This window comes from Colius striatus, chromosome 17 (assembly GCF_028858725.1).
Source record: "Colius striatus isolate bColStr4 chromosome 17, bColStr4.1.hap1, whole genome shotgun sequence".
Classification (NCBI taxonomy): Eukaryota; Metazoa; Chordata; class Aves; order Coliiformes; family Coliidae; genus Colius; species Colius striatus.
Genome location: NC_084775.1, coordinates 14,109,445 through 14,136,187, shown reverse-complemented (window position 1 = coordinate 14,136,187; position 26,743 = coordinate 14,109,445). Strand labels below are relative to the sequence as shown.

General features: G+C 44.3%; 2 protein-coding genes across 4 annotated transcripts in view; one reads left to right on the top strand and one right to left on the bottom strand.

Moving 5' to 3' along the window:
* Positions 1-392: 392 nt before the first annotated feature.
* Positions 393-12,480, bottom strand: LOC104552215 (calcium release-activated calcium channel protein 1). The gene is made up of 2 exons (XM_062009866.1): positions 12,197-12,480; positions 393-999 (listed from the first exon to the last, which is right to left on the bottom strand). Exons 1-2 carry the CDS (start codon positions 12,308-12,310, stop codon positions 433-435), a joined length of 681 nt encoding a protein of 226 aa, XP_061865850.1. The 5' UTR covers positions 12,311-12,480; the 3' UTR covers positions 393-432.
* A 99-nt stretch (positions 12,481-12,579) lies between these two features.
* KDM2B (lysine demethylase 2B) overlaps positions 12,580-26,743 on the top strand; it is a 119,014-nt gene continuing 104,850 nt past the window's right edge. For 2 of the 3 annotated variants that reach the window (XM_062009604.1, XM_062009605.1), the window contains exons 1-4: positions 12,581-12,790; positions 13,262-13,333; positions 19,525-19,669; positions 22,853-22,931. In XM_062009604.1, coding sequence (XP_061865588.1) covers positions 13,319-13,333; positions 19,525-19,669; positions 22,853-22,931 — 239 coding nt within the window. In that variant the 5' untranslated portion in view covers positions 12,581-12,790; positions 13,262-13,318. Of the gene's footprint in view, positions 12,791-13,261; positions 13,334-19,524; positions 19,670-22,852; positions 22,932-26,743 lie in introns of all 3 variants that reach the window. The other variant, XM_062009603.1, reaches the window with a different exon arrangement.

The following is a 26,743-nucleotide window of genomic DNA, read 5'->3' as shown; positions in this document are numbered from 1 at the left end:
CCCAAGTAATTTGTATCATGCCATGCAATGTGGATTGGACAAGTAGCATCTTCTAGTAAATGCCAACGTGAAATAAAGAGGGGGGAAAAAAGCTTCTCTATCCATCCCTAACAAATCCCCACGTTTACAATGCTGTTTTCTTTGTATTTATACAGCCACCATTCAGCATCGCCAAGACATGACCTAGGCAGCACTCACAGGAGGAGGTGTGCAGGTGCAGTGTAAGCATACCCCCCCCAACTATTCCTGAAGGTGACAGAAAGCCAACATTTTATGGCAGAAACTTTTTTCCCCCTCCCTCTCTAAAGGGTTAGAACAACATTTATAACCTCTCTTTAAAAGGTAATCAACAGCTTGACCAGTTCATCCACAGGGGAGTCAACATCACAAGGCAGAAGCAGAATAGTGGGTTTATTTTCCTTAAGTACAGGTTTAGGCAAAATGGGTAACAGCTGAGGAGATGGCATCACCTCTGTGATCCAGCTGATCCTGCAGCCGTGCGAATTCAGCAAGTTCATTCAGTTCTTGGAACTGCCTGTCTGTTTTGTGGCTCACCAGAGACCTGTAGAAGTGAACTGCAAACACAATGAAAATCAATCCAAAGGGAACCATAATGGAGGTCGATGCAATGGCTGCTGCCTGTCCCGACGTGATGGTGGAACTGTTGCTCTGGAGCTGGTTATCAGTTTTCTTCTTTAAAGGAAGAAACTTCACCCAACACAGTAGCACCACCTCTGCAAGAAAGAGCAAAGTCCCAATGACAGTAGAAAATGCCCACGCGAGCTCAATGTGCCGATGCATGCGCTCGTGAGGAGATTCCTTTACAGAGTTGAGGTTATGCACATTGCTAACGGCCTCTATGTTTGGAAGGATGCAGGTACTTATCATGAGTGCAAAAAGGTGAACTGCAACAAGGACAGTAGTACAGGCACTGAAGGCTATCAAGAGACCTTGAGGGTAGTCGTGTTCTGCATCTAGCTGAACTTCAACCATAGCCACCTGAAAAGGAACAGACACACACAATTACCCACAGCACATATTATTGGACTATTCATTTTCTTACGTTTCCAGAAGACCATAAAATACAATGAACGTAACAATCTGCATTTGCATTTCTTTTCATGTCTGTCTGCACCCCTGTCATTAGGTCTTAGCTCTGAGCTACCAAGCAAAGGCCACCATTTTCAGACTTCTGCTGCATGCACAACAGCTCTGACAGCACAACCACCTCCCGTCATCCCAACACAACAACAGAACTCTCTGGTCAAGGTACTCTGACTCTTCAAGTGAAACCTTTCTTGTTTTCTGTGTTACATTGTAGAGGCAGCTTTTGAGCTTTCACTATCAACTGATACAGTGTGAGGACTTCTGAAGTATCTGTATTAGGAAAGCCTGGGGAGGCAGCAGACTGCTGGTCACAATCTCAGTGGTTCTTTCTCCTTGGATATTTAAGTTCCAAAGAGCAGGAGCTGCCTTTTATTAGGAAGATCACCTTTCCATGGGGCACTCAGCTATATCCTCTCACGCAAAGTCTCCACAATGTCAAGGGCAGCCAAGCAGGTCTGTGAGAGGCTGGAGGAAAGACAAACAGTAGTCTCCCAGACATCACTAGCTACTGGGACTCTGGAAGCTGTCTCACCTCATCTCTGGGCAAGCTGTCTTATCTCACAAAGATGCTCCAAGGTCCAGTCCCTCCACTACTGTATTCAGCTTTGCCTTTTTACAAGCTTAGATCTCCAAGCACGTCTTTGCTTCAGGAGCAGAGATTAGCATTAACTAACAGCACTAGGAAACTCACAAACCCAGCTCAAACATTTTTTTGTAAAGAAAATCAGCTAAAATGTCTGTTAATAGTTTCCAAAGCTGTCAGGTGGTTTTGTGCCTGTGCAATTGATGCATGACATTAATCCCAGCAGCTCTCTTGAAAAATCGTCTTTCATGATAAATTTGCCTTTCAGACAAAGCACAGTTCCAAGGAGGAATAATGTAACAGTGTCTGTATGTTCAGTGTTATTTCTCCAAGGATCTCATTAAATAGACAAAATACACGTAAAATAGAGAGGGAAAAAAGACCTAATAGCAATCTTAACTACAAACCCATGCACACCATTAAGGGTGACACAGAATCTGCCATTCGGCACAGCTCAGGCTGATCCACACCAGCCCTGCCTGTGCCTTGGCTGCCCACTCCTGATCCTTCCCAGCCCAGCGAAACAAAGTGGGTTAAGCAGTGGGGATCTCCTGCTGGCTCAGCCAGCTGAGCTGCTTCTGCAAGGAACAACAACACTACACAAGCCTCTGCAACTGAGGAGGAAACAGTTGTACCAGAACCTCAGACTTGGCAGCACTGGGCTGTGAGCCATGCTTGTCTTCAATATACCAGTTTTCCCTCAAAAAGACCATGAAAACACCTTGGATGAGACAGTGTCTGAAGCAAATACAGGTTTAGCCCATTACCACGTGCCATTATGAATGGTTTGGACAGCACTCAGCCCATAGCATACACTGCCAACATCTCAACTTTCATCAAGCTGATACGAAGAACATGTCATGAAGTATGGCTGAAAGGAGACACTGAAACCAGGACCCAAAGGCAGCTGCTAAACCAGCAAGAATATTCAAACCGTGCTATTCTGTAGGAGCTGAGCCAAGCTAAACCTGGTCTGGGATCTCAGATCCAGCATGTTCCAGAACACCAGAACTCATAACCACTAACACATCACATACATTAAGCCAGCCCAGGGTTTTGCTCAGACATGTTTCAACAGGCATTCAAGGCCCTTTGCCAGGACTTTAATTCCTTTATTGAAAGCTTTTATCGTCATAAGCTGAACCACCCAGCCAACTAGCAAACAGTTTCCAGGTGTTAACAGAAAGTCAAGAAGCTATATTAGTATATATACAATTCTTGCCTGAAGACTTAAAAATGTCATTTCTCAACCGTGGGAAACTTCACATTGCAGAGCATAAACATTTGGTCTTGGGGTCTCTCTTCTGCAGAATTAAGTCCTCATGTACTCATGAGATGCTGAGCTTCCTGTGTTCCTCACTGAACAACTGCATCCTTCACCACTGAGCATTTATATTCACTTAGCAAAGTTTCTTTCTTTTAAATTGCCTTGTGTATGTCTAAACACAAAACCATCCAGCATGGCCAGACATCGTAATCCTTTATCCTGGTACTTACTATGTAAACATAACCATGACACTAAAGAGCTTCATAAGATGACAACTTCATTTTATTTTCAGGACTGATGTATTTAATTGGCCAAATGTTAAAGACATTTCATATCTCCATTAATCAATGTCTCTGTGTAATAATGACATCAAGCATCCAATTTTGAGCTGCTGTCACACTCCCTTAATTCCAACTTGCCAGCTGCCCTGGAACTACTGTTCTCTTCCAATTTCAACAGAGCATCAAGAAGAAATGCTTTCTTCCTCTTCTTAGCCTAGCCTGAGCTAAAAAACAAAAGAAGTTAAATCATTACATTTAATCTGAATGTACCTGTTTCTCATTTGGCTACAATTATATGCACAATTAACACAAAACCTCACAAGACAACAGTTTAACTTAAGCAGCATTCACACACTCCAAATAGCTCTGTGCCTAGATAACCACTGACAGAATCATGGGGACAAATAACTACTAAAAGGAGACACCCAGACCAGGAATCCAAGTTTACCTGGGTTAAAAAGACTTAAGAGAGTTTTCTAAAACCCACAAGACTGTAGCTGTTACTGAAGACTTGTCACAATTCCCCCCAGGAGTAGGAAGGGTAGCACCTTCCTTCAGCTCAAATCATACTGTGCAATTCCAACTGTGCTCTCTAAGAGTAATTTTGAGTAGCACCATCATCACCTAAAATAAAAGGTATCCTGAGCACTAGTTAGAAGACTACATGGCAAACCTAAGTTGGCAGCCGAGTAGCCATACACACTGCCAGTTACTCTCAGTTTGGGATGCTAACAAGGTGTGAAAAAGGCAGAAGCAGAGCAGACAGACATCCCAAGCTTGAAGCCTCATGTACACCTTCACACAGCTGAGAGCTGCAGCATAGAGGCCACATACTACAAAACAGCAAGAGGAGGGCAAGCTCCCAAAGACCCCTACAAAAGACCAGGGCATTCTGGGGGGTGCATGCCTGGACCAGTTTCAGCATCTTCTCCCAGCTCAGTCCCTCCCACAGCACTTTTCATGCCAGCGCAGCTCTGACACTCAACATCAAGGGAGCCTGGCATTAGAATGACACTTGTTTAAGTCATACTTTGCTATCCTGCCAACAAGCAATATGACCTCCTCTCAGGCTGGAGCCAAAGGGAAGAGTACTAGCTGCATCAACTGCTGGGCCAGCAACCACCTTACACCAAAGTGACTCACAGAAATGCCAGAAGGGAGACAATATCTGCCCTCTTCGAGGGAAAGCAATGCAATTAACCAACTTAATTAACCCACTTGGGAGACTACAGTGGCTGGAAAAATACTGTTGACACTGAGGGGATCACAGCTTTATAGGTTCAGCCTTCTAAACAGTGAATTTGAGAGACCTCCCTTTGAACGTTCAAGATATCCTTACAACACAGATACGTCAGGTGCAGCTACACAACACACGGACAACTCTTGGCAGACCACACCTTCTCCAGCAAGAGAAGAAAGTTTGATGTTTTTCTTAAGCTGACCAGTACAAAAATGGTAGAAGCCAGAGGGTATGTGTGTGAGGAACAAAAGATACAAGATAGTTGTTTATGGCTTCAAAGACAGGACAGGAAAAAAATTATGCTGAAGATAAGTGGCTGGACAGAAACACCCACAAGCACAGAGGAAACACACTAAGTCACAGTTGTAGCTGACACTGGTATTAGAAACACCCTAAAGGCAGGAGTGAGGAAAGTAAAAAACCACTTATCTCTCCCATTCATTCAGGATTAATAGATACTTCAGGACTCACTTCAAATGGAAACTTTTTGGGAGGTTGTAGGATGCAGAATGACTGAAGGATTTCAAAGTCTACTAAAACTGATGGAAAGTCTCCAGGGGGACACAGCAAAGCCTCCTTGTGTGCTGTCTGGCAGAGTAACTTCAGACTGACCCACAAGTGAAAAACCAGTTCATGTTTTCTTGTCTCTTCAAAGGAGCTAATTTGAAAAGTCTTTCACTATAAACTAGCAGAGAAACTGCCAACTCTTTTCAATGGCAAGCCTCTGTTTTTCACTTCCTGGGCCAAGCTGGAGCCAGGCACCTTAAAAAAAAGCCCAGTTTTCCTTTATGAGGCCCCGTGCCTGTTTTCAAACAGTGATACAAAGCATCAAAAGTTCTCTGCTCATGCTGCCATTTCAAAATGCACAGATCACAACTGCTCCTGTAAGGTAACACTTGTAAAAACAAGGCCCTGGTGAGGTCATCTGGCATGATCCAAATCCATACAAAGCCTGAACTCACAGGTACACGCTGACGTTCCACACCAGAGGATGTTTCAGTGAATGCTCTATTAGGTTTCTACACTGGTTCAGAAGACAGACCCCTCAGGGCAGGAACTGTCACTGACGTCTGCTCAGTATCCAACACAACATGTTTCAGCACCTTCTCCTTCACCACTCAGAGCTTCTTTGAACACTTGCTCCATGATTGCTACTCTGCAGCTCCCACACTGCAAGCATCCTGCCCTGCTGCGTGACCACAGAATAACGTAGGTTGGGAGACACCTCAAGAGGTCATCTGGTCTAATCCCTGGCTCAAGGAAGAGCTAACTTTAACTTTGGATCACCCTACAGATATGACTGACAGATTTACTGCAGCTCTTGATAAAGCAGTAAATCTGAAATACAGCATCTTGGCAAAATTAAGGCCTGTCATGACACCAGCATGCAGGATGACACTCCTCATAAGCCTAACGAAGGCAAGCACCCAGATGTATTCAGAAGATAAATGAACTGGGGCACACAATCAGGACTTCCAGCTGTCCTGATTTCAGGGCCATGACAGCCTGAATACAGCCACACTGCAAGAAATTTAACAACTTGCCCTTTAGAAGAATCCACATTTCCATTTTATTTCAAGTTTAATACCCTGAAACAAGTTCATTTCACTTACTTGCTTATAATGCTTCCACAGCTTATTAGGCCAAAGGGGCTTAAATAAAGCTCATGCTTTTCAACAAAAATCAAAACCCCTGCATGCTCTGAAGGTTCCTGTCCATGCAAGAGCACTTAGACAGTGCCCCTGGCAAATACTGGCTCCACCTTTTTTCAAGAAGCGAGCTGTGATACAATAATAAACAATTTTTCACCAACAGTAACAATTAATACAAAGAACCAGCCACATACACAGCTGCAAAGGAAGCTCACATTGCAACTGAGATACAGCATAAGTCACTGTCCTGGTTTGTTACTTGTTCTTTCTTACCACAGCAACAGGACAGAAATTAAGGATTTCCTTTAAATTTTAGCATTATTCCCCAGTTCTATAAGCTACTGGACAATATGCTGGTTTTAATCAGATTTGTTTTCATTCCAGCATAATGCAAGCTTCAAATTCAATCCCTGTTTTAAGACAGGGGTTTCTGAAACAAGAAGCATGCAGGGAAAAATGAAACATGACAGACAACAATCAGAAGAAAAACAAAAGGAAGAACTGTAGTAAGAGCCACTCACATAGCAGGTCATAATGACACCCAAGGCTTTGCACACAGGAAAAAAGGTAGCTGCTCTTATTATCACGTGCAACAGCAGTAAACAGAGTATGAGAGAGCTTTCTGACTTAATCATAGGCTGACATCTTTTTCTGAATCAGTAGCCACTGCTGTAGAAAAATAGGAAATAAAATGCCCTATCTCAAGTGAATCTGTATTATCTGTAAGATATTTATAGATGACTTCCTCTCCTCCCCCTCCCTGCAAAGATGACCGAGCTCTGGTCGGCAGGAATATAACACAGGCTGGGAGCCTGTGCTCTAACTGCCAGTCTGTCTCTCATGGTATCACACACAGCCAGGAGGCATGGCTGAGATCAGCATGCCATGGAAAGCCAGCTTCAAACTGTACAGAGCCATAGCTAATTCAAACTCCTACCACTTCTCCACTAGACACCAGATTTTAACTTAATACATTCTGTAACCTCAGAAGGAGGTATCTGACCAGCCTAAGGCTCCAACCACAGATGCTCTCCTATCCGCCGTATCTGACAGATTCAGACAAGAATCACAGAGCAACACACCAATATTACTGAAAGTTACTGGGTTTAAATATAGCAAATCTCCTAACAACCCATTTAATGGAATACTTAGAGAAGTGCTGGTGCTCAATATCATCACATTCTTATCACATCATCTGGTCAGCTGCCTCACAGACTGTAACAAGCAGAACCCTTCAGAAAGGACAGTGTCAGCTTCAAACACCAGTCTTAGTAAAGTCACCAACCACCTCTTAGCAAACACAAGTCCAGAATCATCTGCATATGCTTGCAAGATTGTCCTCATCTCCTCTTCCCTGGCCACAGCTACTATTCCTAAGGAGAAAATGGATGAAGAGACAATTTTTATACAGTCAAGTATGACAGGAATGGCTTAAAATTAAACTGTTCCAGTTTTAAAAGGATCAGCGTTCCAGTTTGCAAAGGGTCTCCTCACAGCGAGAGGATGTGCATCTTACCTGGAGAAAGGTGTCAGTGCTACAACACCTTTGCCTTGCTGGACAAACACACATCAAGGTAAAACTGCATGGTGATCACTGAAATATTTCAGTTAACACCCATCTGGAGAAATATTTTCTTACCTTCACTTGTTGCAGCTATGACTAGACTTGACTACACTTAATTATACCATTCATCATGACTTACACAGACAGACTCACAGAAAGACTCTGTATGAGCCAGAATCATTCACCAGAAATGAAAAAAGTCAAAATAATCTTATTACCAGTTTTATACAGAAGAGAACATAAACTTTGTTTATCCATTAGTGTAAAATCTTGACTCTGTAGGTTATTATAGGATCTCTCCATAGTGTTACTTACAGCAAGTGCAAGGTCAGATTAGACAGCACAGCGGGGAGATGAAATAGCTCAATATCACCTTTACATCCTTCAAACTACAGCAGCCACTCGCAGCTACTCTAAGACTGAGAACAGTAACAGCCCTGAGTACCTCACCTGCCCACCTTGCATGTCTATAACCTTGAGAGAGGGATGTTCAAAGGAGCAACAAAACGTTGCTTTCATGATGGAACAGAAGAAACCTTTTATATAGGAGAAGACTCTTCAGAGTGCAGTTCTAACCAGTAAGTGCAATACTGATATAAAAGGTAAGCAGTGGCAGGAGCCATGAAGCTGGGCCCATAATGCTTTCCTGCAGGTTACAAAGTGACACTGCAGGTTCATGTTATTGTACCAACAATCCAGTTAAACATAGTTAAACCAAGTTTACTGTAGTAGAGACCACTATATCATTTAGAATTGCAGAGTGACCTTTACTACATGAGGACTAAGCTGTCTTGAGTGCTGTAGAGCACTGACAGCAGCAGGCCAAGTCCTATTGAGCATTACTTCAACATCAACTGTTATTATGGAAATCAGTTTCATAAATATTTATCAGTGCAGTCAGTCTTCTACCAAACATGACCAAAGCTGTCTTCAGAAGCCGCTATTGGCTGTATTTCAAAGGCAAGAGCTGACAGTTCTTTGATAATACTCAATATTTGAGGTGTGTGTATTACCATCTAGACAACAGCCTAGACAGCTTGAATTTTTAGAAGTATTCAAAAGAAAACCATGCTGTCTGGCAAATAATGTCCTCCAAATGGTAAACATAACAAAGTCAATCATAGCATGTAATTGAGACCCTTCATCCAGGCTCAGGTATTTCCACAAAGCTGTCAATTGATGGAGGGAGGCAATGTTTGGGTTTTCTAGTTTGATGACTGTTGGGATCTAACAACTTCCCTATGATTTGTGACTCCAGTATTGTGACATTGTCATCCCACCGCATGATGACAACATGGCTGGTGACAACACAATGTTAACAAGTCAGATTAATTGTACAAACCAAAATAAGCTGCCAGCAGCCCATCTACACTGTAGCCCTTGATATGGCTGCAGGTGTGGATGAGTGCTTGCAATCTTGGATGCAATTGGCAAAAATATTTCCAGCATTAAGATAAAATGGATTAAGAAACTTAAAAAGATAAGACAGGCAGGGGGGAGGGGAATCAAACATCAGTATCTGGGATATAAGAAGTGAGAAATATGTGATGCCTCCACCAGCACATGGAAAGAATCCTCCCTTCTTTCAGGGGCTACGCATCCCCTACTATCCACAGTTTCCTCCTTCTAAGAATTGCTATTACTTGCTGGTCCCATAAACTGGAAAAGCATACTAAATGCAAGACTAAGCTTCACAGATTTCCTTAGACCTGTGGTGCTGGATGAAGCATCCATGGAAACAGGGTAAGCGGTTGTGTTTACTCATGGGAGCCCAGCTCTAACAGCTTGCAATCATCAGACCCTGCAACTGTTTCTGAAGCTAACGCACAGTGGCAAATCGTGACCTGTAACTCCAAAAGAAAACTAGTTGTAAAACAGGTTATTAATCAATCTTCTCCATGGAAGCAGAAGAGCTGGAAATCTGGCTGAGCATTTCATACTCTACACATCACTGACCCGTGCAATCTTGATTTTGGCATGCATTATTGAAGTGGGATACGGTAACCAATCTTGAGGGAGTCACCTATGCAAGACGGCTGCAGTTATATCCAAGATGAGTCAAAAAATAAAGGAACAGTTTACAGGGGATAAACTTATCTCATACTAAAGGATGCAAGTACGTTTAATTAAAGAGCAAGGATCAATGAGCACATTCCACTCCTGACAGTTCCCATCAGTTCTCTGGGTGGTCCTGGACATGCCATTTAGGCTCTTTTTTCCTTCAGTAGATAGCAAAACCAGAGGCACAATGATGGTTAATTGCTGTTGGAAGCTTTAGAACCAAGATTAGAATGTACTTCAGCAGCTTTTTGTTCAAATACCAGGTGCCAAAACTCTACTGAATTTAGTAAACAATGCATAGGCGTGACAAAAGAAAGAAGGCCCTGCTCTTCAAGGCAGGAGGAGGACTGTTAAAAGATAAGCAAAGCTACTCAAAAGAAACCTAAAAATACTTGAAAGTTGAGTCAGCTCTTCTGAAAATACAGTCTGAACTCTCAGCTAGAGGGCTGTCATAGCAAAACCTATGGGGCTGGCAGCTGATTTCTAGGGTAATCTTGTCAAAAAACCGTTTGTTTTTGGGTTTTTTTTTGAGAAGGTAACTTGTGGAAAATTAAAACATGATGAATGTTCACATGAAAAGTTCCTGGCAGCCGGAGACTTTGTTAACTGGAACAAAGTGGCTTTTTCCTGAAATCCCCTAAACAACAAACTCAAAAGCAGCAGTTTTCAATGCAGGACACTGAACACCACAGAACCAAGAAATAGAAGCTGCCTCACCTCACACAACCACGGGATTTCGAGTCCCTATAACATATATTTAGAGAAATGCCAAAGACATTCTGACTTTCAAACAACAGTATTTTTATTAAAGGAGACATAATCTCCCTTAGATGAAAATTTGTAAAAAACCCAACAAATCACAGCTGTTTTTTCCATCTCTCAGTGTAAAAGCCCGACTCAAGAAAGAACTCTGGCAAACTGCTCTGACACGGGAGAAGGTTGTACAATAAGGAAACCTCATTAGCAGCAGCGGACTATGAGCTACTAGCCTGTTATCCAAGGAGAATCAACTCAAATACGCCGCTGCATTACCACAGTTGCCTGTCAGTCAAACCTAGAGCAGTTCACCACCACCCTAAGAGTTGTAGTCTGTTTTTAGCCATTGAAGGAGGGACAGTGACATTTATTTGACCGTCAGAAGGCTGCTGCAGACCGGCTGCTATGTTTTCAAACAGCATCCTTTAATTAGAACAATGGCTCTTAAGGAGAATGTATCCTACAGATGCAGATATCTTGTTAAAACAGGGGAGAAAAAAATCAAACCAAAGCAAGTCAAAGCTGTACAATTCAGTGTTACCGACTATGAAGCATTTTTAACTCAGATGAATAAAGAAGGTGGCTGCAGAGTTAGCAGCTCGGTACATTAGAGGACTGGGAATATAATGAAGCTTGCAAATTACCATATTTCCATCTACATACAGCTTTCATTTGGGATAATTAGGAGTGCTGGACTATGTTTCTGTATCAAATCCGAAAGCAAGAAAAAACAACACATTAACAAAAAAGATATTTCTAAAACATGCACAAAACCCCAAACTAAGCAACACTCGAGATTCGAAACTGTAAACGTCTAACGATGAATGTAATGACTCGGAGAAATAGCGGCAACTGTATTTAGTTGCTTTCTTAATTTATGTAAGAATAGCTGGAGTTCAACACCTCCCCTTGTATCCGTTTGCACGAGCTGTGCGGCTGGGCGCTGGGAAGAAGAGTTAAGTGTGCGAAACAACACAGCCTCGGGAGAGCTGCGAGACTCCGTGCGCAGCCCACTCTGCTCCTGACGCCAAAGCGCCAAGTGAGACACCGAAAAATGGAAACCTCCCGAGCTCCACATTTACAGCACGACACGGTGCCCGAGCCCGAGGAGTGTCCCGCCAAGTGCGATTTTTAGCATGCCGAGCATCCTCCGCGGGAAAAACAAGCAACGAGCAAAAAACCCCACACGAAAGCTATTTGTCGGAGCTATTTAGAGATAAAAGCCGCCTCACGGCTTTGAACTTGTGGCATGACAGCTCTCCACAGAAAAGGCAGCTACCGATGCCAGCCCCCGGGGACACCGCGCCCGGCCCCGCTGCACTCGGGCCGGCTCCTGCGCCTCCTCCTCCGTCCCGCTGCATCCCCCCCGTCCCGGGGGCGCTGACCGCGGCTGCCCGGAGGGCTGGAGGCCGAGGAGGGCCGGGCGCTCTGCGAGGGAAGCGCTGAGGCCCGCCCCGCTTCCCGCCGCCCCGCGGTGCCACACGCCGCCTCAGGGGCTCCGCTCGTCCCCGTGCCGCCTCCCCTCCGCCCCACTACAGCCACAAACCCGAGGGTAGGCAGCGAGTTCCCCGCTCAGAAAGAGGAGGAACGGCGGCACGTCTCCCCAGTCCCATCTCCCCGCTCCCGGGGAGGCCGCGGGTCGCTTGTCAGGGTCCCCTGCCCTCAGGACGAGGCCGGGCGCTCACCATGGCGAAGCCGGAGAGCAGCGCTGAGGTGCGACTGGAGGCTTTCAGCTTGGCGCGGCTCAGGTAGAGCTTCCGCCAGGACAGCGCCTGCATCGAATGCTCGTTCAGGCTCATGGGCTCCGGGCGGCGGGAGCGGCGGGCGGAGAAACGGAGCGGAGCGGGAGGCGCGGAGCGAGCGGCAGCGGCGGCTCCTTCCGGCGGCAGAGCGAGGGCACCAGCTGCGCTAACACCCCATGGCGCCCGGCGGCAGCTCCTGCCGCTGCTGGGGCCGCGCCTGCAGCCGCGGCGCTGCGAAACGCCCCCCTCGAGCACCGCCCCACCGCCGCCTCATTGGGCGGCGCGGCGCGGCCCGGCCCCGGCCGCTTCCCGGCAGCCCTCAAGGGAGCCCGAGGGCGGGCGGGCGTCGCGCCCCAGAGGCCGTTTCCCGCCGCAGCTGTGCTGAGGGAAGGCGGCGCGCGCGCGTGAGGCCTGTTCTTGAGGGACGTCTCTTCGCGCCGTCCCCCCTCAGCGGGTCGGTGGAGAGGCCGAACCCCCACGCCAAGGCACGGCTGGAGCCCGGGACGCGGCCTCCGGGTGGCTACGGCAGCGGGGCGGGTGAGCAGTCTCAGGTTGGAGCATCGGAGATGGGAACGGGTTGTTTCTCAGCCCGTTTTGTAGCCTCAGGGCGGAGGTGGATGCCCCTCCCCTCGGGGCAGGATGGGATGGGGTGTGTGCGTCCCCCTCGCTGCCTTCCCTCAAAACACAACCACGAAGCCATTTCTCTACTTCCTTCTTTAGCCTCCTCTCCTAAAATGCTTAAAACATTTTATCCCCGTCTGTCCCGTGGATCTAAATGGTCTGAGCATCCACCCTTGCTTCCAATTGAAATCAATACATCTACTCGTTTATCACATAATTACGGTTTTCATAATAATTTTGTATGCCTGGAGCTCCTGATAAACGAGTTTTGTATCAGATAAAGTTGATTAAGCAGGACATTTCAACAGATAGGTATGCCAGTGTTGTTTTTACTACCACGCTCATGCAAACCCTTTAAACCATATTTTTTTTTTCTCTGTTTTACAGAGGGGAAAAATGAGTCAGAGCAGAACTCCATAGCAAATACATGGCACAGTTGTGAAGATGAATTTTGAAAAGGTGAGACTTAAAATAGTGCTTGTGCCAAGTCAAACTTGTGGGTCTGGAGAATTAAGGGACACGTACGAAACAAACCTGTTGCTGTTGGTTTCTAGTAAGAAAAATGCTATTAATAATAGACAGTATCCATTTGAAAGTCCTGCAAAAGTTAGCTTTATAAAATACTACTCTGTGTTCAGTGTGCTTTAATTCTTAAAAAACCCAGAAGACTTCATCACTACAGTCAGCATTTTCTGTATCTGCCTTAGGCTAAGCCTGAGCACCACAATGAGTAATAACCATATTGTGATTTCCTTTCTACATTTTGCTTGGGAGATAAAGTAACCATCAAAACCCAGTAATGTAAAACTTCCTCCACATCTCAAGCAATCATTTAAGTCTCTGTCATTTAGTTTCTGTGGAATCATACATTTAAAAATATTTTGCATTGTTGCTCATAAGCTATGAAAAATGTTTGTGCACATAACCAAGATTGATTGTTCACTGTGTCTTCCTGTTTATGATCAATATTATGGTTGAACGGTAACATCATGGATGAGCACTACTGCACAAATAATACCTAGGCTTTGACCTGTTCCCTAAAATCAGATTTCTCAAAGAAAATACAACCCCCAAACTGCAAGAGACATACAGCTGAGTAAAACTTCAAGTGCCTTTCTAGATAATTGCATTAAAATAGACTCTTTGAACTCAGTTTCTCTATTCTTCTGTTTATTTCTGTTTATCAGGAAAGGCTTTGAAAAATGTAACAGTACTGCATATTTGAGTTCATATTTCATTCAAATAAAAGGTCTGAAGAAGGACCTACTGAATCAGTAAAGAAATCTCATTTTATTTTCCAAACAAAGCCCATGTGTAATTTTAAGGCCCAGCGTTGTAGCTTTGAAATAAGCATCATTTCCTTTCCTAGCAAATATAAAATCAGTTTGTTGAAAACATACTAAGGATCAAGGCTTCTCCTGCAGCTAAAACATAGGACTGAAGCATTTTTTCCCATTTATGTTCCATTTTACAGCTCCGTTCTGAGGTACAAACTAAACAGGATAAGTTATTTTCTTCCCAACTCTAATTACTCATTATTACATACCTCTATACTGCCACTCTAGAGTTAGCTGAAACAAAAGGAGTCAGTCATGCTTACTTAACTCTCAGAAATGCTTCAGGGAGTTCTGTTGAAACCATACCGGAGTTCAAAGCTGTGGTTTGATGTTACCTCTCATCAGTGCAGTTGCGGAAGGCCACCAAAAGGGTGTAGTCCTGCACTCTTCCTCCACCTCACCCCACTCTCCCCTCCAGCCTGTAGATTACACGGATCAAATGGCCACACTAAACTGGCCTAATGGGAAAAAGAAATAGAAGTTGGGGTTTTTTTTCTGAATGAGTGAGTTTTCAGCTGGATCAGGTCACTGAACTGACTCACTCCGTGGCTGCACAAACACTACACCTAATGCAGGAGAAATGAGGGATGTACATGCAAGAGAAAGGGAACTGGTTCTTTCAGCAGCAGACTGTTATTATCCCTAATGAGAGGTAATGTCAACCCATTCCCTGGATCATTTATGCATGAACACAATTGGAGCAGGTGGCAGAAGTCCAAGTTTCTTTCCAGAATGCCCTGAGAAACCTGTACACCGCCACAAGGATACTCAGGGTTGGGGTTTTTTTCTGCTCCAAATGTACTTCTGTATTTTCTGTGGGAGGATTCAATAGGTTCACTGAGTACCCCATGGTTGCTGTGGTAGGGTACTGAGCATGCAAAGCTGCTGCCCTCTGTGTACCAGTTTTTATAAAACATATTTCCAGCTTCACATGCAAATCAGCACTTCCATTTGCTCTTGTTATTGTACCAAAACCAAATCAGGTTACCACAAAATGGAAATTCTGGTAGGTCTGCATTAAAAACAACACATCTGATGTTGCAAAAGGCAAATGAAGGTTTGCCAGCAGTCCCAATCTACAAGAGGTTCAGGCAAGCATCTCTGCAAAGCTCATCTAGAGTAGAGCTTAAAGTGTAGTTGGGGAAAGATTTTCATCTGCCATTCCTTCGTAAGAGAATGAACTGGCTAACGATCTAGTTTTCTGTTTTCACCTAAGCTAAGGTACAGAGTTGTAGATCTTGCAGGAGAAAAGATACTTTAAAAACGTTTTAAGATCATTTCAGTCCATTCTAGCCAATGTGAAATAACTGAAAGGGGGTGAATTAACCCATTTCTTCACACAGCCTTCGCAAGCATGGCACTGTGGTTCTTATTTTAGCATGAGCACTGCAGTACTAGTTTAATTAAATGACAGCTCCAAGTTTCAAGCTAACAAGGTCAGGATCCACCACACTGTCATGACTAGATCTTAAATAATTTAAGCTACATTAACATCCAGCAAAAAAAAGTTTTAGTGTTGTGGTTTTTTTAATACAGTTCAGACTAGCCTCTTTCCCAACGGTCACCACTCCCCTTTCACAGTGATACCTGAGGTGTTGTCACCCCCTCCCATATTTTTGGCTGCGAAGAAACCTGCAGCATGACCTGCTCAGAGGAGATTGCAAGCCCTACTTTTTACCTGCCAGCACTTATGTCTTGAAGCACATGGGTTTAATATTGCTTCTATATGGTTTTATCGTAACGCAGCTGTGGATATTCTCATCGCCTACCACCCTGTCACTTATTTTGCAGTGAAGTCTGAGATGGGTTTTCTGTTATTAATACACAGATCACAGTATTATTTCAATGGTAAAATGAATTGTAGTTTAATAGGAATCATTTCTGGTTTAAGGTTAAATGCGTGTTTTCTGGTTTTGGAGATTTAGAGATTAAAACTGTGGTATTTGTGAAATGCATTTCCATCCAGAGTTCAGTCCTGTGCTCGGGTGTTTCCAAGTGTATGTGATACCTGCAGTCCTTGGTGGGTTTGCTGGGCACACCAAGAGTCTCAGATTATTCCTATCAAAAAAAAAAAAAAGAGAAAGAAAAATGAGTTGATTTCCTTTTATGTCTCAGTTCTGTCTTTTTTGGTGGAATGGATGGATGATGTGTTTTTTTGTCTGATGACAACAGCAACATCCATTTATCTTGAACAAGTTCTCTGGCCTCAATCCCCCAGATGTACACATGTGTTTAATTTCCAGATTGAGTCATCTTGTCTGAAAGGTCAACGTAGGCATACATCTCGCCAGGATTAGGGATTAATAATGCACTTGCTATAACAGACATCTGGAATCCACACTTCAATATATAGCCCATAAAACCCTTCTATATGATAATAAACTTCATTTATCTGCAAATAGGGAGATGTTAGAGAAAGATTACATGGTTTTTCAAGATTTTGCAAATAGTTATTGGCAGATGTAGAGGGAGAAGGTTACTGCCTTAAATCCTAAATCAGAACTCCTTCCTCTGTTGCCTTTATCCACATGCCATGGTTCATTAAAATATGGATCTTTCCAAAGATATGATGGGCAAGGCCCACAGAATTGAATTTTAAAGGGTTTTGTCTTTTGCACAATATTTAACACGCTTCATTTGTACCTGGAACATAACTGGTTAGGTATGCAAAGGGAAACTGGCTGCTCTATGTTTCTGTTGGTAGAAACAGACAGGAATAGTAAAGAAAAATGCCTTATTTTAAGAAAAGTTTCAATCTCCGTCTAACTGATCTGAGAATTAAAGCCACGGAAAGAAAGCTGGAAAATTGCTTCTGAGATTTGTAGTGGTTAGATCACAGCACTCCAATTTTTTGCTGGCCCAGGAGAGGCAACAGTGAATGGTTCTGAAGGCAGAAATGCATTTATTTTCAATATCCAGCTCAAAAAAGTGCAAAAGCAAGCCAGAGGAGCACAGTCAAAGGCATCAGCCTCAACCCAGGGCTTAGATACGCTTTGATGTTCCGTTTCTTGGGGGGTGCAGAGTGGAGGTGAAGGGTGTCACATCAGAGAGGAGCCAGGCTGTGGAACCTGGAGGCTCTTCAAACCTGCACTCTGACCCTGCTGTTGTGATCAGATGGTCCCAATATTTGCTCGGCATCAATTTAGAGTAGATGTGAACTGGTGTTGTAGAAATCAGACCCTCTGGTAGTCTCACGTATAGTGGTCCTGCTGGTTTCTGAGACTTTTTGCATCAGCACTTACTTTGATTTTTACCTACTTTTTCATCTGAGTTGCAATTACATGTACGTGCATCTTTGCTGGGTTTCACACCGAATATTATGTTATAGATATTACAACCCGTTGCCACGGGACAAACAGAGGTTCAGATTTAAGAGCCCTTCACGCAGTGGCCGGTGTTTGCCTTCGGTGCGGTCACCGTGCGCGCAGCCACGTCTGTGTGAAGCAGCGCGCTTAGCCGAACGCAAAAATTAACCCTACCTCCACAGAGGAGAATAATAATTCCTCGTATCCGCTACGTAACCCCCCAGCTCTTCTCAGGCGCTCTCCAAAGCTGCGCCCGCGTTTCAAACGCGAGGCTGGGCAGCCGGCGTTCAACCCCACTCCCCATCGTGTCAGCGCAACCGCCCAACTTTACAGGGCACGTCCCGCTGGGTCGCGGCTGGCACCCGAGCAGGGACCGGTGGCCTTTGTGGTGTCCCCCCTCCCCCGCCGCTCAGCGCCTGCGTGCCGCGCCCGCCGCGCACTCGTGACCCGACCCCCCTCCGGCGGGGCCGGCGGACAGCCCAGCGCCGGTACCGCGCCGCTGCCTCCGGACACCCCCCTCCAGCCTCCTCCTCCCACCCCCCCCCCCCCCGCCCCTGTTTACGTTCCGGGCTCTGCGACGCCTGCGCCCCCGCTCCGCACGCAGTGCCTGGAAATGGTTCCTTAGGACTTTGCAAAACGCATCGCCGCCGCCCCCCTCCCCTTCCCTCCCCCTCCCCCCCAAAAAAGTGCTGGTGCAAAATTGCAAAACTTTAGAGAGACCTGGATGGCTTTTGTTTTTCCTCCTCCCCATTTGGGCCAAAAAATGCAGGAGAGAGGAACTGTTGACAATTAAGTGATGAAACTCTCCAAAAAAATGGAGGCAGAGAAAGACTCTGGAAGAAGATTGGTGTGTAGCTGGCTTCTGCCGATTTCCTATTTGTGCATTTTAATTGATTTTGCTTAATTGTTTGCAAAGGGAGAAATGCATGTAAACCGGAGGCAGCAGAGCGACTTAGTTTGCAAGAGAGCAGCTTAGACACTGGGGAAGGGGGTGGAATTTAAACCGAGGGGAAGGAGAGGGTGGGACGAGAATTTTTTTCTTTTTTCTTTCCTTTTTTCCCCCCGTGGGTCAGGGTTTGTGCGGATCCACCGCGCGGGTGCGCAGGGCCGGCTGCGGGGCGGGTGTGCAGGGCCGAGCGCTGCCGGGTGCGGGGCAAGCTGGTGCATCGGGTTCCCCCTCCCCACCACCCGCTCCGCTCCACCGGGGGAACCTACCTTTGTGCCCGGCAGGGCCGTGCCGCGGGGCCCCGCCGCTTCCAGCCCCGGCTCCGCACCCGCCGCAAGTCCCCGGGCGAGCGGCACCGGCCTCCGCTGGGCCTACCCCCCCTTCCTCTTGCATTTAACTCCTTCCTGCCCCTCGCCCGCGGACCCCCTCGCGTTGGGCGCTGTGGAAGCGCGCAGGCTCCCGTGGTGGCGGAGCAGGGGGGAAGCGGGGTAGGGGCTGCGCATCCCTCGCGGCGTTATATAAAGCGATGTGTTTTTTAAATTGCGGCTTCCGGTGTGACTATGGAAACACTGGGATTATGTAAATACCCAAACCTGGATGCTGTGCATCAAATGAAAACATTCGCACCCCTTCCCTTCCTCGGGGAATTGTATTCACCTGCAGAAATTATAGTAATAAAAATGATTCGGTTGCTAACGAGCACTGGCCACCGTCCCCGGGCTTTACAGGATTGCAAAGCACAGCGGTGCTGTAGCTTGTGAATTTGGGGGACAGTTACGCCCGTCTGCGCTCGCCTTCCAGCGCCGGCTCCGAGCTGCAGCGCCCGCAGCCAGACACCTGTTACCCGCGTCCGGTGCCGCGGGATGGCGAAGGTTGTGCCTGCAGCGGTGCTGCAGCTTGTTTGGGTTCAGGTTTTGTTCCGTTTGTATCTTGACATCTTGATTATTTCCCTCAGGAACCTGTTTAGCGAATCGTCCCACACGGTCCGTGCGCTTTCCTCCCCACTGAACCGACTTTTTATTTCCCTCCCGGACAATGTGGGTTGTTTTGTTTGTTTTCTAGCGATCTATTGGCAGAAGGCGGTACGATGAGAACGAAGATCTGTCGGACGTGGAGGAAATTGTCAGCATCAGGAGTTTCAATTTGGAAGAGAAATTAAAGAGTAAAATGTATCACGGGGATTTCGTGCATGCCATGGATGGGAAAGGTAAAGGCCCGGGGAAGGAGGGGGGAGGCTGCCCGGTGGAGGGGGGGGACAGCCCGGCCTGGGCTTGCTCTGCCACTGCAGACTCCACGTGTAGCTCCGCGCCCGGGTTCGTATTTCGCGCCCCCCTGCCCGGGGATCCGGTGACGACGCCGGGGCCAGCAGCAAGGGAGGCGGAAGGGGGGGGCGGCTGCTCCGTCCCCCACCCGTCCCTGCAACCCAAGGGAGGCTTTTGCCCCGACACAGTGCTCGGAAGGCAGCGTGGTGATATATGGCAGCGCCTTGCGCTCCCTGTGCCCCGTGCTCCGCCACCGTGACCCCAGCGCAACACCGAGATGGTCAGGAATTAGGTCCTGCCAAAGGAGAGGCGGAAAGCCCAGCCCCCACTGAGCCGGAGGTGATTCCTGCCCCCTCCTCCGCCCATTATTGACTGCAGGACCCCTTTTTGCAAAAGGATGCAGCTGATGAGCCCACGGTTGGAGACTTTAAAGTCAATAACTTCTTTGTGTTTCTGTCATATATTAAATTACAGCACTCCCCTCCCCAAAGGTACTTGGTTTGCTTAAGTGACTTCAGTGACAGCGCTGTAAGCAAAGGCAGAGCCCAGCTCTGTGGCAGGGTTGCCTGGCAGGAAGGAAAAGGGGAGAGGTTTGCCGGGGAGGGGGTTGCAAGTCACCTTTATTTACAGTGGCACCGCTGAAACAGATCCCAATTCCTAGCTGACTGTCGGCAAAACTCGGCCTTAGGAGGACTCCCTGTCTAAGCTGACTTGAGGAAAGAGTAGTTTTGGCTGTAGTCCTCCTGAAATGGCTACAACTGTGGAGCCACTGATCTAGTTTAGAAAATTTCCTTTTCTCTCCTCGGCTTAGTTTTGCATCAGCGTTTTAAGCTCCTTTTAGAAAAGTTAATGTGGTGGAGAAATTAAATACCTACCTTATTTAGGAAGGTATTTGTTTAGGAGATAAGCTCAACCCTGACCCCTCTTCCTGCAAACAAAACACAAACACCTAATTTTTTTTTAAGCTGGAAAATGTTAATTAATTTTCCAGAAAATGATCGCATTCTACCCTCATCCTCCAAATACTCCAGTGGTTGCCATTGCTACCTGCAAACTGTAGCACAACCCCCAGCTTCCCTAGCTCAGCAGCTCTGAAATCTTTGGGAAGCTTTCTCCTTTCTAGGGAACTTGAAAATAAATGAGTGTCTTTTGTGATTTTGTTGTGGTCTGTGTCTGCTTTGTTCGACCCTACAAGGGATTTAAAGGCTTTGTTGTGGCATTAGGAAGAAAAAGAATCTGCTTTCCTATTTGCTCTGGTTTTATTTTTACTATTGGCATGTTTTTGCTCTAAATGCAAGAGTTGCATTGAATTTAGGCAAAAGAATGACAGTGGTTAGTAAGAATAAAAAAGTCCCTTTATATGAACACATGGAATTGATTAAGCGACATATTGACTTATTTTGGTTTCTCATGTCCTTATTTATAATGATCACTCTTCTTGGATTTTTATATCATTATTATTTGTTAGGAATGCAGGTTGGAGGGTTTCTTCAAGGTGCTGGGAGGCAGTGGTGGGATTTTTGGCTCGAATCCACTTTTTTATAGTTACTTGTTCTCTAGTCTGCTTCTCCCACCAACAGTATTCTTGATGTTTGTTGACTTGTCTTGGATGAGGGTCCTTAAAAAATGTCTGTGGTTTCTTTATTTGCTTACCTCAAGCCAACAGTTTTAACGGGAATGGCTGTGAGAAATGATGGGTTCTCTAGTACAGAAATATTTATGTGGTAACCTTATTTAATTGGTGTATTCATTACACTTATTTTGAGACTAGTAGCAGTAAAGTTTCTGCAATTTTAATGTTTTTGTAAATGGATAATTACAGTGCTCTGATTTGGTAACTCAGAGTAGGAATATTATATCCCTACTTGTCATAATTGCTAATTGAAAATGGCAGAGAAAGAAACTGTCAAAATAGTGGGAAATAGATCTGCAGACATGGGAGCTTTGCCTCTGTTTTCCCTGGTCACGTCAGTGTGTGTTTTTCTAGCAGAGATACATCACTGATGCAAACTCTGAGGTTCTTCTGCTTTCCCAGGAAGCATATTTATTGATGGCTACATGGATACAATCTATAAAGTGTATAGTGTATTTGCCAGCCTGTAGTGTGTCTGTAGTGCTGAAGAGTGAAGCAATGGTTTCCATTTTAAGGTAGCATATGGATGCTATATAAAACTCGTTTTTTCCTGTGAGAAAGGAGGACTAGCAAGAGCACAGTGGTATGTGGCCATTGCAGGAATTCCTTCTCTCTCTGTGGCTAAAGGCTCCAAAAGGAGAGTGGAGTTTTGTAGTCACAGCTCACTCAAATCGCTGCCTTGTAACTTCCTCTCTAATCCTCAAATCATGGCTATTGTATCAGGCCATTGCCTAAAGAAATCCCCAGGAAGGGCCAGTTTCTCAGTAATCCTCCAAGTGAAGCAAGAAGGTGATAGTGATCAGTGTTAACATAACAAACTTAGGTTTAATTTTCAGTTTGTTTGTCTTACACTGGGACTCCCCCACAAAAACTGTTCGGTTTTCCCCATTTCCCTGTGTGAGATTTCTGACTATCAGCTCCTGCAGTTACATTTCTGATTAATTTAATCATTAAAAAAATGACTCTGCTAAAAGTAATAGTAATCCTCACACAAAAGGCAAAGTCTGTGTTCACAGAATCAGGGTTTTCTTCTGTACTCAGGGAATGCTCACCAGAAAACAGGCTTTTTCCTAAGTACAAGTGTATGGCTTAAATATACAAAATTAAATACACAGTTGAAACTAAGCATTTGCCCTCAAAGTAGTAGGCTGATTTGCAGTAATTTAGTTGGGATTATCTTTTAACTGTTAATTTGGTATTTCATTACAGCCTGGGTATTTCAACCCAGACCTTAATTGACAAACTCTGACTGGATTCTATTTTATGTGCATCAGTGAACAGGAAAAATAGAGAGCAGCTGGGAGAGCATTGTCTGTCATTTGGTTTCCGGTTTGGACCTAAAATATGCATTCTCTTTTTATTTTTCTTTAAGTGACATTGGAGTTCTTTGGTGAGAAAAGGGAAATAGGGAGCATTTTGTTGGAAATGTGATGTGAGGTGCTAATGCCATTATAACTGATTTTGGATATGTTTTTTTTATTCACTATTCAAACAGATTTTACTTTTGAGTATGTGCAAAGAGAAGCTCTCAGAGTTCCCCTCATCTTCAGAAATAAGGATGGACTGGGAATTAAGTAAGTTACAACCAAATCTTGATGATTAATAAATGCTTTTATAGGATAACCATTATGCTTTCTACTTGTATGTGATTCTTCTTTTGATGATCTCAAAATGAACTGCAATTAGCAAGACTGTCAGCACCCTTGAGAAAAGGAATGATTGTTTTCCACTTATAAACAAGCAGATAATGAGGTCTGTAAAAGCTAAGTTCATACAGTGTGGTACTGCACAGTCAAAAAGAAATCAGTGGTGGAAGTTAGGAATAAAACTCTTGCATCCAGTCTGTGATATGACAGAACAACCTCCCTTCAGTTTTTGGCTTCTCAATTGTTTTCTGTATTACAGGTGGAATGCCTAATGATGTCTGTCATTTGCCATTTTAATTGTACCTCTTCAGAATGTTAGAGCTTTGTAAATCTTTCATACTAGCTAGTTAAAATGTGATATTATTAGAATCTCTTTGAGGTTGCATTTTGTTAATATCCAATCACAAAGGATTTGGTATTTTAATAAGGGAATTCTGCAAGCTTTTTTGTAAAAGTGACAATGTCTAAGAGAGAAACACTGAAATGATACACTTTATCAGCCACACAATCCACAGTTTAGATAAATGTTCTTTGATACTTCTGGAAATTAGGACTATGTAACTGATTGTATCTGAAAGATGGAAAATTACTTTTCTGAAAGAGTAATTACTTTGCTCAGTTTCAGCTGGAACATCTCAAAGTCTATCTAGGGAAGTGAGGAGTCCCAATGACTTAATTATAAAGAATCGAGCTGCCTCAGTATAACTTAAGGAGAGAAAGAAGTGTTTGGAGTATTTGACAAGCATATGTCTTTTTACTGTAAGAGCAGATAGGAGCTGCTGTGATGCTTCTCATGATGTAGTAAAACAGTTTTATATATTGAACTCTGAACAAGAAGCACTTAATAGCTACTTAGTAGTATTTACATTAATGTTTATTCTGTTTATATATTTGGTTTATTATTTATAGGAAGTTCCTGTTTTTAGATGCATCTGCAGTCAGTTTTCCTATTCTTCTTCTTTCATGGAAGCCACCTAAGACCTTGAAGAATTCGGGGCTTTGTCTGTGTACCTGCCCCTTCTATGAGATTGTACACCATGTGTGTGGGCAGGACAGTTATAGATGTACTTTTGTGTTTTACTGAGGGAAAAAAAAAAAAGACCTGGCCTCAAATACTTATATACAGCATGAATCCACATAGACATGACTACACCTTAAGGAGAGAGTTGTCAGGTAGCTTTCCTTGCAAGCATTATCAAAGCAGTCAAATAAAGAGCAGTTTTGGAGCATACAATGACAGTGAAGAAGTAGGACTGAATGCTGCATGCCTTCATTTTCAGTTGGAGTTCTGCAGCTGAGCACATAACTTTTCAGTTTCGTACTGACTCCTGGTATCATTCTAATATTACTCTGCCATCTTTCCTCCTTTCTAGCACTATTTCCCTTCCTCCCTTTTGTGAACCATCCACATACCATGTGTAACTTCTTCCTCTAGCTAGAATTCACTGTCAGAAGAATAAAAATATCAAAGTGGTTATTTTTCTTTTGAGGTTATTTGTGATTAATTAGTATGCTGGCAAAAATAAACACCAAGTTTTATCTGATATGTGACCTTTGGATGGTTCCTGCATAGAGTCAGTTGAATTCTCCATTTCACAGTTAGTCGGGTGAGTTGTTTTTATGTTCCTGTTCTCTGCTGAATCATTGAATACTGAATACTCTGAGGGATTAAAAGACTAGAATTTATAGATCAGTAATCTCTTCCAGGACATTCAGCATGCTAATATTTTCATTTAAATGAGCATGACTTATTAGTTTGAAATTATGTTGTAAAGGAATTGTACACACTTGGGCATAAATGTCAGTAGAGTGAGAGAAGGTTGGAAACACAGTTAATGTGTGTTTTAAGTGACAGGAGTGAAATGCATGAGCAAACTTTCCCGTTTGGCACTCTGCAGGATAACATGATTTAATTTTATTTACATTTCCCCTTCTTAATGTGTATCTATCAAAAGTAGCTGGCATGCAGTATATTTTTGTGAACGAGTGCATACCTAAATGCTGTGTGTATTGTGTTCCATCAAGATGAAAATAGTATTGACACCTGCCTAACTGATCCAAACCGCTGAGAACCATCAGTGTCATCATCCTGACATTTACTGTTCAAGTTAATGAGTGTCGTAGCCTGCTGTCTTCCATCACTAGAGTTAGACTGGATGGTTTGCCTTTAGGTCCAAGTCATTTGCTAATAAGACTTGGGAACCTTAACGTTCCATTTGAGGTTCTGGAGGAAATGATGCTTTATTGAGTCTTTTCTAGCACTACTGTCTCTTGTCCAGAGGAGGCTGTGTGTATCATGAGATGTTAGATTAGGTAATCCACATATAGGGTGACCTTGAGATACAGTAGATGATAAAATATATAAGATGATTTTTAGACTTCTGATGTTTTGGGTAACCAATGATATGTGCTTCCAGTTCTATTTGCTACTAAGCAGTCAGCTTGTGTGTCTGTGCCTGGCAGATGTACAAAGCATAGCTGAACAGTTTGATTACTGTGCCTTGGAGGTGCTCTGAAATGGCAAGGAATGAGATGAATGAGGAAAAATTATTATGATAAAACTTCAGAAATTGCTTTCCTGTGTATTTCTGGTCATGGTGAGCTGTTATTTGTATGGCTAGAAGCAGGGAAGGCCACCTCTGATCTCTTAGCAGAAGAGGAGTTATTTTTCTGGGAGGACTGTTTGGCTTTTGCTGGGATTGACTTGGAGAGAGAATGCTGTTTGGAGAGATGTTGTCACTTTTATCTGAACAGCAGTCATCTTGCATTGTGTTGTGGTTAATCAGACATGTATGCTAGCCAGAGCTCATCTTCCTTCAGATTTGAATAGGAGACTTCTCTAGCAAATCTTTAAATATTTACTAAAATGCAAATTTTCACCCAGTGCACAGGTGTGTTTTCACTCAGGTGTTTGCATTTCTCTTCTGTTTGAGGCAACAGGATTTGCTGAAGATCTCAACTGTTTGTATTTAGGTGGTCAGTGACCCTACTGTACTATTTTTCATCTATTTCTTATATTTGAAATCTTTTGGAAGCAGTTTTTATGCAAGATGCATTTGCCTGAAAATTGCTTAACAGCAAGGGAAAAAAACCCTCTGCTCAGTTCTTGCATTGTTGTTGTTCTGGATTTATATGCAGAAAAATGAACCAACACTTCATGATTAGTGTGGGACTGATGGCATTCAAGACTACTGTAGCAAGCCAGCTGTAATTCTGTAGGGGTGAGTGTGGCAGGGATGCTGGGTGAGGCTGGAGATGAGGAAGTAGTCATTTATGGTCTCAACAGGCAGCAGAATGTGTTCGAATTATAGCTGGTCCTCCCAAGGCAACCCAACTACAAAATGGGTTCTTGTACTTGAAACATGCTGTGTTCAAGCCCAAAATTCTTCCCTTGATACACTCTTTCTCTAACGTGTCACACATCCTGAGGTTGCAGAGAAGGAAACCAAGGATGCGCCAGGTGTGCTCTCCAGAGCTAAACAGGCAGTGTTGCTGTTAGGGAGGACTGTGTTCTTCCAGTTTGAGCAACATTTGTTGTCAGCTGCTGCAGGAGCTCTCAGATTTGCTTTTATGCATCTGGGTTGGGGTTGTTATCTGTCTTGGTTGTTGATTTTTATTTTCATTTATACAAATGTGGAATTGCCCATCTAATTGTTCTACACGTCTGACATAAACACAGGCAAGCTGTGTCATCTGAAGATGTGCCTCGCACGCTCTTGTCACCCACAAATAGTTCCTCC